This window comes from Cervus elaphus, chromosome 23 (genome assembly GCF_910594005.1).
Source record: "Cervus elaphus chromosome 23, mCerEla1.1, whole genome shotgun sequence".
In the NCBI taxonomy this organism is placed as follows: domain Eukaryota; kingdom Metazoa; phylum Chordata; class Mammalia; order Artiodactyla; family Cervidae; genus Cervus; species Cervus elaphus.
Genome location: NC_057837.1, coordinates 25982807 through 25999368, shown reverse-complemented (window position 1 = coordinate 25999368; position 16562 = coordinate 25982807). Strand labels below are relative to the sequence as shown.

General features: G+C 36.1%; 1 protein-coding gene across 1 annotated transcript in view; it reads right to left on the bottom strand.

Moving 5' to 3' along the window:
* The window catches only part of GPR158 (G protein-coupled receptor 158), a 290632-nt gene that overhangs the window by 85322 nt on the left and 188748 nt on the right, over positions 1-16562 (bottom strand). The window contains exon 5 of the mRNA XM_043884892.1: positions 693-761. Within this exon, the coding sequence (XP_043740827.1) occupies positions 693-761 (69 nt within the window). The remainder of the gene's footprint in view (positions 1-692; positions 762-16562) is intronic.

Here is a 16562-nt window from a genome sequence, read left to right as displayed (position 1 = left end):
AGACAGGCACTAGGTTCACACTGCAGACACAAGAGTGAGCCACAAGCAAACAGACCATCACTCCCACAGGACTGAAGTTTGTGCAGGAGAAATGACATTGACCAAAGCACTGATGAACAGAAGTTGGTTGAATTGAATCAGTAGCATCAATACTATTTTCTGGTTACAGATAAATAACTAGTATGATAGGAAGGTCTAGATTATGATTATCTACACCACTAGTACCCCCACACATTTATTCTGTTTATTTTTCTACATAACCACTTGGAAATTTTCAGCATTAACTACTTGGTGTGTCTCCTGGTTCTGATTCAAGTAGGAAGGAAGCAGAAGGAAACCAATATTTATATGAATATACCAAACATGCCTTTCATGTGAGTTCATTTATGCACTTAACTGCTTCTCACAAATTTGGGAAGAAAAGTATAATTAGCACCATTTTACAGGAGGAACCAAGGTTAGTTTAGAAATGCTAACCAACTTGTCTAAGGTCACCCAGATAAGAGCCAGGATTTGAATATCTGTAAAGCCATTTACATCTACATCTATACAGTAAGCAATATAAATACAGACATACAAATTTGTACACAGATATAAACATATAAACAATATAGTATATACAAGCAAATATACTTCTACAGCAAAATAAAATGGTTATTTTTGAAATGCAACTATAAAAATATGTTACTTACCGGAAAGTATAGAAGCAGAGACCCGAAAAGGATTGTTTCCAACAGGATAAGGCCCGATGCCCTGATGCTCTGAAAAAAATAACAAAAATAAAAATGTCAATATTAACTGACATTTCTAGGCATGGAACAATTTATGCTCTTGCGACAATGCCGCAAGCAGAACAGCATTCTTTGGTGGGGGTGGATAATTAGAAATTGGCTTATATTTCAGACAGGCAAACTTAACTGAAACATGCAATAAGACTGACTGTAAAGGTGGGGGTAGACTTAATGATATTGCCACTGGCTTCAGGGAATGTTGTTCTCTAAAATTTGAATCACTATTTAGAAGATCCTGCCAATCTAAGAAATGCACAGACACAGAAAACCTTGCCTGTGTTTCTGACACATCGGCGACAAATGCATTTCTGAATGCTATTCCTAAACCATTTCACAAATCCTCAGCAATGGTTCCAGTGGATAAAGCAAACATAGGCACAACTTTTGGTGTCTCAATGGTACATCTCCCAACATGTCACAACATAGTCCCCAAAACTCAGTAACAACTTCACTATTTAAATAACATAAATCACATTTAAAACCAGAGGTATCTCACCTTGTGAAATAGTTAAATTATTCACTCAAAATTCAAAAGAATAAGTTGATTTTTCAAATATACTTCCTGATTATTTAAGCATGATGGTGGTGGTTTGGTGGTTTAGTCGCTAAGTCGTGTCTGACTCTTGTGACCCCATGTACTGTAGCCCACCAGGCCCCTCTGACCATGGGATTTTCCAGGCAAGAATACTGGAATGGGTGCCATTTCCTTCTCCATTGCTAAGCATAAATATACTCAATAATCTTCAGATATTTTGTTAGACTCAAAACAGCATTATCTTTGCAAAGCAAAATGCTTAGAATCGTGACAAGAAATACAAGACCAAAAAAAACCAAGCCCACTTAGAATAACAAATTTTGCTTTGATGAGTTCAAATACCAATGCAGAGTAAAGATATCAGTTAGGAATACAAAAACAGGTCACTAGAACACATGTGTTTTCACTCAGTGCAACGTTAAATATATAAACAAATTACACTAGGTGTACATATGATATTTTAATGGGGAAATACTTTTAAGTAGATAAATTAATTTTGCAACAAAAAGAAGGTGAAATGCTAAACTACAAGTCCATTACATTAAAAAAAAAATGTGTCAGGAGAGAGCAGCATGGAAACATATACACTACCATACGTAAAATGGATAGCCACTGGGAATTTGCTGCCTGACTCAGGGAACTCAAACCGGGGCTCTGTGACAACCTCGAGGAGTGGGATCAGGTAGGAGAGAGGTTTGAGAGGGAGGAGACACATATGTACCTGTGCCTGATTCATGCTCATGTATGGCAGAAGCCAGCACAATACTGCAGAGCAATTACTCTTTAATCAAAAATAAATAAGCTTAAAAAAAAGTGTCAGATAACTGGACAGGCAGAGAAATAAAATTCTAATTCCTCTTCAAAACACTGGGAAGACATTACTAGGGCATAGACAAATTCCTTATGTAATCCCTCAAAACAACTCAGGGTCTTCATTAATCTAGAATTTGGGAACAGAGAAATGAGTTTAGTCAGTGAACAGACTTGATTGTTTGAGTGGATTTTCTCTCTTGGTCATTATTTTAGCTGGCAGATGCTCTTAGTGAAAAGAAAACTTCTATCAGCAAGACTTTAAACGGGTTTTGGCTGACAGAATTTCCAACATAACAAATTACATTCATACCTAATTATGAATACTCCATAGTTTAGTTTTTAAACTTGCTCCAAAACGACACTAATTTAGAGTGAGAGTCCAAAATATAATGCAAGACTGCTTGTAAAAAAAATCTACGCAATATTGTTTGAAAATGAAGGATATAAAAAGAAACTGTAAAGCTTGGTGGAAAAAACAGACATTGCAGTTAACATTATCTCAGTTTGAATTATGAAACAACCACTTTAGTTAAGTGATCTTGAACTTCAATGGCCTCCCATGTAAAATGGGTATCCTAATCTTTGCCATATTAAATCTGACATCTTTAATAAATTATGAAGTACACAAAAATGGCTAGCATCATGGCTGACATATAATAAGTAGGTATGCATTCCTCAAGGTAGAAAACACCAGTAGGATTGTGAATTTGAAAACCACAGAGGTATATGTAAGTAGCTGTAAAAATTGTTTTAAAGCTTGAGATCCAAAATGACCCCAGAGGAGCCAAAAGCCTGACAGTAGAAAACATAAAAGTTTTTTTTTTTAGGGCCAGTGGGTTGTTAGCTATATTGCAACCATCACTGTCTCATAACAGTTGTAGTGGTGCACGCTTTTACATATTCTCAGAGCAAATAATCTGTCTCCTTTACATCTGGATGTATTGAACAATCTTAATACTTCATAACCTTCCTTCTGGTTGGGTAGAGGAGCCCATGATTTCAAATTATAAACTGGAACTCAACAAATGATTCCATAATCAGATGTAAGGCCTGTACAAAATATGTGCTTTTGGTTTTTTTTCCCCAAACACTCAGGCTACGTTGGTTTTAAGGCCTCACCGAAAGAGTGGATACATAATAGGTGGAACTTCAGGGACAAAGAAGAAATCTCATGCGCCCTGAAATCTTTCCACATTGACTGACTGGTAACTGGAAGTTCTTTTAAATGGAACAAACAAAGTACTTTATTTTGTATTTGGTACTAACGATTAGTATACATGTTGTAAGTAATACAGTGACTTAAGTTCAAAGTCAAGGGCAGGAAGCTCTTCCTTAGTGTCTAAGTGATAGGATAAGGAAGAAGAGAGGAGGGATTGTAAAACAAGAATGGATAAAAAAGATAATGAACAAAATAACAGAGGCCAAGAAAAAATTTCATATCTTTCAAAGTTTTGCCTGAGATAGAAATGGTGGTATGGGGGACACCCCTGGTGACGCAGTGGTTAAGACCTCGCCTTCCAAAGCAGGGGGTGTGGGTTTAACCCCCGGTGGGGAACTTAGATCCCACATGCCTTACTGCCAAAAAATCAAAACGTGAAACAGAAGCAATATGGTAACAAATTCAATAAAGACTTCTTGAAAAAATGGTTCATGTTAAAAAATTTTAAAGAAAAAAGAAATGGAGGCATGGAACTCTTTTTAACCAGAGTTGCTAAGTGGAAAACTCTGAAAAACATTCTTGAAAAATGATAAACAATATACAGTATGTTGAACAGTATAATACAGTACTGATTTATATAAATATTATTTATAAATATATGTATATTTATATAGTAGAATATTTATATAAAACATATACATACAAATGAAAACTTTATGTTTTCTATATGTATATACATATATATAATGTATAAATATATCAAATTCAGGTCTGGAGGATACATGCCAAACTGACAAGAATGTACTTTCTTTCCCTAGAGAAGTATATCTGAGGATAGATCAATTTATCTGGAAATATTTTACTTTCTTTGGAGATATAGTCATGTATTGATATATGTATTTTAATAATTAGATAAATAAAGTGAAAAAAATCATCTAAAATGTGTCAACTCAGCTAGTAGAAAATTCCACCACTGGGTATTGCAATATGCAAAGAATTCTAAACAAAGCCCTTCCTAATAATATCTACTTAATAAATTTTATTCAGTACTGACAACATGCATCAAATGACCGAACAACATGATACTTATAAGTGAGTATAAACCTGGGGGAGCTACTGAGCCTAACTCTGGCTTAGACTCCAGACAGCTTAATAAGTATCATTCCAGAGTTTACAACAGACGAGGGCAGATTCCACCTCATTCCACTTCCATTCCAATTTCCCCATTTCTTAAACTTTCAGAACTGACCTACGAAGGTTTACAGCAGTCAGATATCAGATCTGTAGACAAAAGAGAAAGGCTAATCTTACCACACTAATTTTATAAAATTATGTCAAAGTCAATTTCTCAATTCTATAATCTCCAGATACAAAGTACAGAGGCATAAGATGAAGCATAGCTTGTCACAGGATTCGCTGAGGATGTAAACACAAAAAGGAAGCTGAGTTACTGGAAGTAATAAGACGGTAAGAATGCTCAAGTCAGAACTTTTAAAAATAACTAAAATAGCTTAAAATTATTTCCTTGATCCTATAGGGCTAACTCCTTCATTTATAATTGTTAAACATTTTTCAACCACCAGGGCAATTAATGTATATCTTGCTAAAACAGTGCAGTTATTTTTGATCATAGCTGATACCTTCAGCCTTGCAGCAATTAAAGTTTCTTTCCATTACAAAAGGAACGTCTGATCATGAAGACATTTTTTACACAACTGGGCTTCAGGATGTAGGATGAAAATATAAGAGAGCAAGAGAATTCAATTCTGCAAAGAACAAACTAGCACAGGTCTGGATGATAAACCAAGACTCTATCATTGTATATCATTTACAGAAAGAATCAGCCATTCTGACAGGAGAATAGTCTCACATGCTGCACTTTTTCTTTTGATTCGTCTATTTCTGTAGAGAAAACCACAGATTACAAAGGAAACCCAACAACCACCTGATGAAGTAAGTACACCAGAATAAACTGGAGGCAAGATGTGAAACGCAAACCTGAAAGAATCCTCACACTGAGAGGTATGCGAATGCTATTTTCAATAATTTTATTTACAATTATATCAATGGATGTGAACAGACACATCCAGTTTGACAGACTATGTGCAATTAGTTTGTCTTAAGAAGATCTGTGATGAAACACTGAAAAACCAATTAGATTTAGAAAAATGTGTCAAGGAACAACTGTTCAAAATGTGGTTAGTTAAAAATCAATAGTAGTTTTTCTGAAGAATTCACAACAGTTTAAAAAAAAAAGGTTTAGAAAAGCAGAAGAAAATGGTCAGGATAGTGATTTCCAAAACTGAAATATAAGTAACTCAGATGATTATAAATCTGTGGAATAAAACACATGGGCTTATATCCAGATGGTTTGAAATCTCAGCATCTGCTGCTCACTAGCTTTATGACCATGGGCAAGTTGGATATAGTGATGCCCACCTTGAAGGACTGCTGTAAAGATTTGCAATCATGCTGCCCAACAAAGAGCAGGCTCTCAGTCAATGGAAGTTCATCAGTCTGTCATGGACAGATATGAGGTGGAGTCAACACATCTAAGCCCACTCTAGCTGATGAGTGACAGCACATGGTCCCGTCACCCAGAGCTGCTGGTCCCACGTCAGGGCGATTTCCTCTGTGTATCTAATCTGACCCTCTTACCCAAAGGAACAGGACTGAATGTTATAGTATACTAACAAAAATATGCAGCACTATTAGAATAATTAAACATGAGCTACAACTAAGGAATTTGGTTGATATTATTTTTAAAAGAGGCTAGTCAATGTAAAATTTCTGACAGTTTTATTAAAACATTAAAACAAACTATGACATGGTTTTAATTAAGAATTATTTTAATTTTTAAGATTCACAAGAAAGTCTATTTTTGTATGTTATGGCAATATGCAGTGGTGCTGTTTAAGACCTTTTAGAAAAATAAGTTTACCCAAAATAAAATTCAGAGTAATGAATATATAGTTTCATACTGTTTAAAATAGTATAGCACACTAAATAAAGAAAAATTCAATGATATTTTATAAATGTGAAAAAAGGAATAACCGGTAGTTCATTATTAGTTATGGTTCACCATTTATTGAGGGGCACAAACATCTCTGGTTGCTTTTGCAGGATTTGAGACATTTACCCATTCTCTTTGCTTTGTTTCACTTAATGCAGTTAGAAGTGTTCCTCCAGTGTCTCATCTTTCTGGAGTTCAGTGCCTGATTTTCACTTAAAGATGTTGACAATCAACTGCTATTGCAGAGATGTAGAATAAGTTAGACGCATAAGAAGAAGATTCTGGATCACTTCTACTCAGTCAAGCTCGTCCTTCCGTGCTTATGTCCAAAGCACTTCCTTCCAGACTTCATCAACCCCCGAGTCAGCCCCTCACCCCACAAGAGGCCACTGGAATGCAGTACCAAACTGTGGACCATCATGTCCTGATTTGTCCTCATTTTTCCCATAGCTTCTTTGCAAAAATAGCAGCTACTTCTCTGTAATCAATCTGCAACCTCCAATTTCTTTTTTTCAATACTAATAAATAGAATAACTCATATATCACAAAATGGAGATGAATTCTCTAAGTGTCAAAAAAGCACACAGAAGTGAATGGTGCAGACTGAAATATTACAAAGACTCTTGCCTTGAAAAGGACTGCTTAAGTGGCAATAAATTAATAAAGCAAAATATGTCATTTGCTCAGCTTTCCATTATTGATTAAAAGCTATTGAGATTAATGGATATATTTTCAAATTAAAAAGTAGATCGTTGAAAGAAATTTCTCCTCATGAAAGTGGAATGGCATGATAATTAAAACATAAAATAATAAGTGCTTTAAAATTTCACAGTAATGAGACAAAACACTTTACTTTTTCAAATATCAATCTTTGTTACACTGAGGTTAACTCAAATATCATCTAATGTGACATGTCATTTTTTTAAACTTAAGAGTATTTTATACTTAGAGAAATTCAAGAGACTTGACAAATTATTGCTGTTTCACTTGATTGCTAAGTACCAACCCATCTAAGCAATCTTTCTTTATCATTTGAAACTTCTAATCTCAGATTTCTATTTTAATTTGGTATTTTGAACACTGTGATCTGTAAGGTGACTACTTTAAAATGCTACTGGTCACACATAGGCAATAAAGTCAATCAGATATTAGCTAGATAACATCAGCTCTTCCCAGGCTTCTTAAAAAGGAAAAAAAATTGTGAGAATGGGAACAGAATTGCTTAGAATTGTTAAGCTTGTCTTTAACACATTGTCTGTCTTCCAAAGCATGTTTGGAAATGCACAGAATAACTAGACAGAGTGTAAAACAAAGAAATATTTCATACTGTGTCTAATATTTGGAAATAGTCTAAACATTCTAAAATTTGTTTATGTTCCTTATTTTATACTCCACACTGACCCAAAAAGTTTCCATCTGACAAGACATTTACAAATACACAAAGAAAAATGATGAACATTTCAGTGAATAAACCAATAGATGACTTAATACAGTTGCAAGAGATGCTCCCTATTTGTAAGAAGAGTAAGCAGTTCAGAAGCTTAAAATGGCAGTATGAGGGACTTCCTGGCAGGCCAGTGGTTAAGACTTCACCTTCCAATGCAGGGGATATGGGTTCAATCCCTGGTCAGGGAGTTAAGAGCCTAGGTGCCTCTTGGCCAAAAAACCAAAACATAAAACAGAAGCAATATTGTAACAAATTTAATAAAAACCTTAAAAATGGTCCAAATTTTAAAAAAATCTAAAAAAAAAAAATACCAGCATTATATCTGACAGGCAAAAACAGAGGCAGATTATAAAAGTGTCATGGGAAAACAAGGGTTATTTATATGCAAAGGTAATGTAGACAGGAATTCAAAACTCAATCGCTAAAATAGTATAAATATTTCTAGAGCAAATGAAGTAAATTGGATCTTATTTTCACCAAACTTGGGACCACTAAGAAGAACGATGAAATGCATATTATGAAATTCAGCCCACCTAGAGTATATCACTCAAACTTGTTTAGCAAAAGACAAAGTGAAAAGAAATGGGAGTCATATATTAATTAACTAACATCCTGCTTACACTCTGATTGTCAATTCTAACCATTTGTTTCACTAAAATCTGCTGTTTCAGTTAGTCTTAATGTTTATTAGCAAATCACAACATGTATAATAACTACCTTGATATTTTAGAGTTTTCTATTTTTTGAATAGGGTTCATGAAAGATTTTCAATAATAAGTTCATAAGTTTTAATTAGAAATAAATGCTAACCCTTCAATAGAGAATTTAGAAAGGTCACACTAACTAAGGTTTCCTGTCATTAGTCTTCTCTCTTCTCTCTGTTGGATCCCACTTAGTTATCATTTGCTCTAAAATGTATTATACAAATGCATTAGCATTAGATTATCAGCTGAAAGAGATTCAAGAGAAATAATTAAGAACAAGCAGAAATTTGACAGTGGATAATTACTGAAAAATTAAAACAATGTTATAAAACCAAAAATTAGAAAAAAACTTTTACAACGTAATAGATTTTTTAAAAAGCAATTGTGTTTAACCTCATTGAAGGTTAAACTATTACTAAAGCAGTTTTCTATAAGCAATTGATATTTGAAGCTTTTTAAAGTAATGACTGCAAATCTTCAGTCTAAACCTCTTTTTGGAGCTCCAACCCCCTATTTTCAGTTGGCTGTAAAACAGTTCTACCTGAATGACTGATAGGCACCTCAAACTCAAGATTTCAAAAACTAAATTCTTCCATTCTCCAATCTGTTTTTCTCTTCATGTTTCCCATCCTGGTTAATGGTAACTGATTAACCTATTTTGTAGTCAAATCATATAAAATATACAAGGTAGAAATAGAGGTTTCTATTTCTAGTGGTTTTTATGAATTATTGGTTTTGTGAAGTCACTCAGTCATGGCCAACTCAGTCATGTCCAACTCTTTGTGACCCCATGGACTGCAGCCTGCCAGGCTCCTCCATCCGTGGGATTTTCCAGGCAAGAATAATGGAGTGGGTTGCCATTTCCTCCTCCAGAGGATATTCCCGACCCAGGGTTTGAACCCGGGTCTCCTGTCTTGCAGACTCTTTACCATTTGAGCTACCAGGCTTTTACATTTGGTATTTTCCAGAATCCCCTCCAAATTCTGTTGACCAACCATCTCACTAAGTAATGAGTGAGAAGTATGCTGTGTATGCTAATCACTCAGTCTGTCCAACTCTTTGCGACCCCATGGACTCCTCTTTGCCCACCAGGCTCCTCTGTCCATCAGGATTCTCCAGGCAAGGATACTAGAGTGAGTTGCCATGCCCTTCTCCAGGGGATCTTCCCCACCCAGGGATCAAACCCAGGTCTCCCACACTGCTACCAGATTCTTTACTGTCTTAGCCAACCAGGGAAGCCCAAGAATACTGGACTGGGTAGCCTATTCCTTCTCCAGGGGATCTTCCCAAGACAGGAATGGAACCAAGGGCTCTCGCATTGCAGATGGATTCTTTACCAGTTGAGCTGCAGATAACCAAATAAATGGTTAATCTGAAAAGCAACATGCAGGTTGATCCACTTTCAAGTAGAGAGGAAATTTTTCACTTTTAATCCACAGTCTCCTCTATAACGTAGAGAAATTATTAAACAGTCAAAATCTTAATAAGAGGAGGTAGGAGGAAGAAAAAGGAGAGAGGAGAGAAGCAGAAGAAACCATCTCTCTCTCTTTTTTTTTTTTTTTGAAACCATCTCTTTATGTTTAGTTCAATGAACTACCAATTCTAAGTCCGGGGTAAAATGGCTGGGGCATTGGGATGGATGGAGATAGAACAGCACTCAGGAATAGGTGAGGTCACTATTCTCTGGGCTTTCTCAGAGCTGCCTCCCTCTGTATTCACTCTTGCCTTCATCTCATCGCATCAGACAATAAATGCCTTCATGTCACCCTATCTGTCATCCCTCCAGGCCTGCCCTCTTCAAGGCAGGCATATATTTCAAAGGAATTCCCTTATTTCTCTTAATCTCCAACTGGTAATATCTTCCATGCCTTAAATCTTATCCATTCTTAGGGATATCATAAATGCCAATTAGAGTGCTAGTGATTAGTAATAATTTAATGGCTGCTCCTCCAAGTAGGACTTGCAAGACCAAGTATATAGTCAAGGCTTAATGCCTAAAGGCAAAGACCTTGAACTCTGAAAGTGAAGAGTGAAGCTGTCAGCACATGGGCCTCACTGGAGGCTCCAACCTCACTGGCGGTGACTGCTTCCTCTGAGACTGGTCTGATAAGCAAGCAGACCAAGGTACCTACATTCATTCAATCAGAAACGGGAATGCAGAGATTCCTTTCAGGAATAAAAGGGACCCATCACCTTTATCTTCTGTTGAAGAATTTTTAAAGAAGAAGTTCAGATTTCAAAAAAAGTCTTTTCTTCTCAGTTGTGAATATAAATTCCATCAGGAGTCAGCCTAAATCACCATAACTTCCACACATCTGTGCCTCAGAAAATCCCCTAAGCCTTTGTTGAGGGCAGGCTAAACGAAGAGGTTTGCTTCACTTTCTTCTTTCTGTCTTTGAAACAGAAGTTGGATAATAAGGCAGGTGCCTCTGAAATCCAGCTTTCATCATGTGACGGGATTCACGACACACCGTGTGGGTGCAACTTCAGCTCCCAAACAGCAGCTCCCTTCCGCCCCATAAACACGCCCCAATTACTATAGCTTTCTCTTTGTTTCTTTCTGGACCACGCTTTAAAAGTCATGAAAGAGATATAAATGCATAAGTTCTGGGAATGAAAATACCAACTGAAAGGGGACTAAATCAAGAACCACTGTACTGGGTAGAAGAGGGACCTGAAAGTATATCCAGCAGGGCTAAGTTGCTCCTTCCGTGGCATTTTCCCCAAAGGCACATCTCACTATCACAAAATGTTGATAATAAAAGTGGTAGTAACAATGACAACAATAACAATGAAGTCAGTTGAATTTTTGTGCCAGCTGTTATTCTAGGCATTTTATATAATATTAATTAACCCTCACAAAAATATTGAACCCTCATGACAAATAGTAGGTACTATTTGTAGTAGGCACTATTGCTATCTCCACTTTATAAATGAGGCAGCTGAGGTTTAACAGGACTGAAAAACTTGTCCAGGGAAATTGATATTACATAATGCTATCACTCAACCTTGCCCCTATCACTTTCAAAATCCAACTTTTAAAGCTATCATTTAAAATAGCATTGGATAGCAGCTCCTGAAGCAACCTTTACTAACCTCCCACTGAAATGTAAAGACACATGTGAAATAGAAAGTCACAACCCTGCTGTGAATAGGAAATTCAAAGCAGAAATACAAACAGAAATAAAAATGAGAAAAAGCACTCACTCTCACAAGTAACTGGGAAATAGAAACTTTAAATATCTCATTTTTAATCTGCTAGACTGAAAAAGTTAAAAAGACTGATAATATCAGTTACTGGTTAGAATGCTAGGAGATGGGCACTTTCATGCTCATAGAAACAGAAATAGATGAAGCCCTTGATAACACAGTTTTGAAGTATCAACATTTTAAGTGTCTATACTTGATTATACCAGCCACTCCACACAAAGGGTTTCTCTTTAAGGATTACTTACATCTTTGCACAAAAATATATGCACAAACAAGTTTACCAAAGCACTGGTGGTATAATATCTAGTAAATAAGTTGAAACAAATGGAATATCAATAACAGAGAATATACTAGTAGTTTTACTGGTTCAGCCATATGACATGATATAATGAAGCTCTTTAAAATATGAGAAAAATACATATATACAGGCAGGAAAAAAAAGCTTAAGAGATTTTTAGAAATAATTTTTAAATAAAAAATCTTTATTAGTGAAAGGCATGGTATGAGTGTGTGTGCATGGATCAAACCCTTGATGTTACAAATTTTCTGGGAAGAGAAGTAGAAGCCAGAGGAAATGGACGACCTTTAACTTACTGCTTTATATTTTTCTTTATGTGTCAATTTTGTACAACAATGTATTCACTTATTCAAGTAAAGATCATCAACTGAAAATCCTATATGCCATAATACCTGTAACTCTATGGCTGATTCATATCAATGTATGACAAAACCCACTGAAATGTTGTGAAGTAATTAGCCTCCAACTAATAAAAAAAATAAAAAATGAATAAAAAAAAAAAAAAGAAAGAAAATCCTATATGCCAAAAGAGGAAGGAAAGAAGAAAGAAGAGAAAGAATGATAGGAGAGAAATGGGCAGATGCTCAGAGTAGGTCAAAAGTGATAAAATACAACCAAAATAGAGTCTACTTGCAAGATACTTAACCACAAGCTTCAAGAGGAGAAGTATTCAAAACTCATCTCAAGGGTCTGACTTTTAGTACACATTTGTATTTGTGGGGGAAGAAAGTGAAGATAGAAAGAAAAAAATGGAAACAGTAAAGCCCAGAGAAAAAGGCAATAAACAAAAATTTTTCATGTAAAAGGAAATTCACAATTCTACTATCTACCAGAGTGAAATTTAAGGCGAAAAAGCATGGGAAAAAAAAAAAAAAAGGAGGAAAAAGACATTTAATATCAGTCCCTGTTATCACATTCTAGCAAACTGCAACAGTCAAAGGCCTGAACCAAGTGAGGGGCCTGGACCTCACAGCCCTGCTTCCCCCCAGCCCTGTCCAGCATCCTGTCCCCTGAGATTCACTATGCTCCGGCCAACCTGGCCGCTCTTCATTCCACAGATGCAGCTGCTCCTGCCCAATGGCTGTCAGAGCACATCCTCTTCCCTCACCCTTGCTTGCTTCTACCAGGCTCCCTAACCCTCACCTGGCTCACATCAACTCATTCCTCAGGTGTTAGTTTCACTGACTTTTCACACAATATAGGGCTTCCCTGGTGGCTCAGATGGTCAAGAACCTGCCTGCGATGCAGGAGACCCAGGTTCCATCCCTGGGGTCAGGAAGATCCCCTGGAGAAAGGAATGGCAACCCAGTCCAGCATTCCTGCCTGAAAAATTCCATGGACACAGCAGCCTGGCAGGCTACAGTCCATGGGGTCACAAAGACTTAAACATGACTGAGTGACTAACACTGTCACTTTTCGGTCACTGTAACACACAAGGCAGTAGACACAGGAGTTTCAGAAAACTAATCGGACTGTGTAAGTTTCAACATTTTACGCTAACTGCACAGAGTACCTCCCTGAATGGAACACTCATCACAACTGAAATTAATGAGGAAAGCAACTGTCAGAAGCATTACTTTCTAAAAGAAAGAACATCCACCATAAATACACTGCCCGAGTCTTAGTGGTGAGGCAGGAATTCTTAAGCAGCCACATGATAAGGACATCTGATAGTAGCAGTGGGATTTTACTTCTGGGATTTCTATTAACGACAATGAGATATAAAGACTGGAAACAGGACAATGAGGCAACATTGTGATCTGGCAAGAAGTTGTCTCAAAGAAGTAATCGGCATCATACATAAGATTTGGTTATAAGAATGTTCCACACACAGCATTATTCATGTCGGGACAAAATTAGGGGTAATCCAAATCCCAGAAAGTTGATAAATGGTAAAATAAATCATGATATACTCTATGATATATTAAATTTTATTATGTCATAAAATTCAAAGTTTGGGGGCACACTTGATCTAAGAGTTTAAGATTATAATTTATGTATATGAAATTAAATGTTTAAAAAACTAAATTGTGGACTTACAGGAAATTTTTACATTATTACTTAAAATTTTCAGTCTTTTCCAAACTCTATAAAATACACTGATTTTACAATACAGAACAGTTTAAAACTTTAGTCTTTGCCTTCCCAGGAATGCTTCTGATTTTTTTTCAAAAAACTAAAAGAAATTAAACTCTAATCTTACAAAAAGATTGAAAAGATTAAAGCTATAAAAAGATACCTTCTAAAACTGCTAAAATTAAAGAGACTGACAACACCAAATGTGGAGTGCATTTGGAACAAGGGGAATTTCCATACATTGCTGATGGGAATATGAAATGAGAATTTAAAACCGTACAACCACTTTGGAAAATGGTTTGGCCACATCTTATAAAAGTTAAAAATACATCTGCTGTGTGACCAAGTAATTCTACTCACAGGTAAAAGAAAAACATTTGATTGCAAAAAAAAAAACCATATAAGAATATTCACAGCAACTTTATCATAATAATCAAAAAGCAGAACAACCCAAATATCCATCCAACAGGAAAATGAATATATAAATTATAGCAATATTCTTACAATGATATACCACTAAAACAGAAGGGGGAAAGTGTTGATTCACACAGACAAGATCAGCCTCAAAGACTATACAGTATTTATTAAAGACGTCTGATGCAAAAAAGAACACACAGCATGACTCCATTTATATGGAGTCCCAGAACAGGTAAAACTAAACTACAGTGATAGAAATCTGACAGGAAGGAGTGGGGACCGACTGGGAGAGGGCAGGAGAGAACTCTGTGGGGCAAATGGAAACTTCTACATCTTGATAAAGGTATAGATGACATGGGTGTATGCATTTGTCCAACTCACTGCCCTGTAGAATTAATGCATTTCACTCCATGTAAATTGTACCTGAATTTGAGCAAACTCCGGGAGATAGCAGAGGACACAGGAGCATGGCATGCTACAGTCCATGGAGTCGCAAAGAATTGGACACAACTTAGAGACTGGAAAACAACAACAACAAAATTGTACCTTCCTAAAAATAAAAAAATAACAAAGGATTTGAAACCTGCACTAAGGTGTTAAAGATAAAAATCAATAGACCTTTTATTACACTTCAAATCTCATGAAATTGGTGCCACCAATTTGCAAGACCTATCACACAAGGGGTAAACCTGCAAAGAAAGCAAAAGTACATAACTTTCTGGTATTTCTACTATTTGTATCTCCAATTTGTATAGTGTATTAACTTACATTTAAGCCAAGGACATTTCCATACTTCCCATTCATTTACTTCTATCTGATTACTTTGCAAAGATGGAAGAGAGCCCTACAAGAAAGGGAGCAAGAAATTGACAGGAAGAAGCTCAGAGTTCTCTATTCACACTTCAAGAAAGAGGAACATCACACACAATGTGCTAATTAAATATGGAGGCTCTTAAAGAAGATGTGGTACATATATACAATAGAATATGACTCAGCCTTAAAGAATTGAATAATGCCATTTACAGCAACATGAATGGATCTAGAGATTATCATACTAAGTGAGGTTAGGTAGAGAAAGACAAAAACCATATGATATCATGTATATGTGGAATCTAAAAAATGATACAAATGAAGGTATTTACAAAACAGAAACAGACTTACAACATAGAAAACAGACATAGTTACACAGGGGAAAGATAGGGGAGGGATAAATTAGGTTGGGATTAACACAGACTACTATATATAAACCAGATAATCAACAAGGACCTACTGTACAGCACAGGGAACTATACTCAATACTCTCTAATAACCTATATTGGAAAAGAAAATGAAAAAGAATAGATGTATGTATAACTAAATCACTTCACTGTATACCTGAAATCAATACAACATTGTAAATCAACTATACTCCAATATAAAATAAAATTTTTTAAATATGTAAGCTCTGTAGTCTTTATGATCTGAGTTTTGCTTCCTGGCTCTGTGCCTTTGGGTAAACTTTACTAGTATTGTGCTGGGCTTAGTTGCTCAGTCATGTCTGACTCTTTGCAACCCCATGGACTGCATGTAGCCTGCCAGGCTCCTCTGTCCATGGGGATTCTCCAGGCAAGCATACCGACGTGGGTTGCCATGCCCTCCTTCAGGGAATCTTCCTAACCCAGGGATCGAACCCAGGTCTCCTGCACTGCAGGTGGTTCTTTACTCTCTGAGCCAACAGGGAAGCCCATGAATACTGGAGGGGGTACTCTATCCCTTCTCCAGGGGAATTTACCGACCCAGGAATTGAACCAGGGTCTCCTGCATTGCAGGTGGATTCTTTAACAGCTGAGCTATTAGTTTATCCTAAAATCTATTAAAAATTCAAGTTAAATCCAATTCTTCAAGAACACGCTATTTATGGGAAAATGTATCATTACTGTATAAAACATATATGCCTGGCCATTTCTCAGAACACTCAAAAAATTATTTTGAAAATAGTGCCTAGAGATTTATTGATAAATTATGATTCTGTTCTTAGGTATAAACAATTTTGTCACTCATTGAGCTTGTGAATTCAATTCTGATATGAGTGAGTTTTTGCTAATATATTTCAATTACAT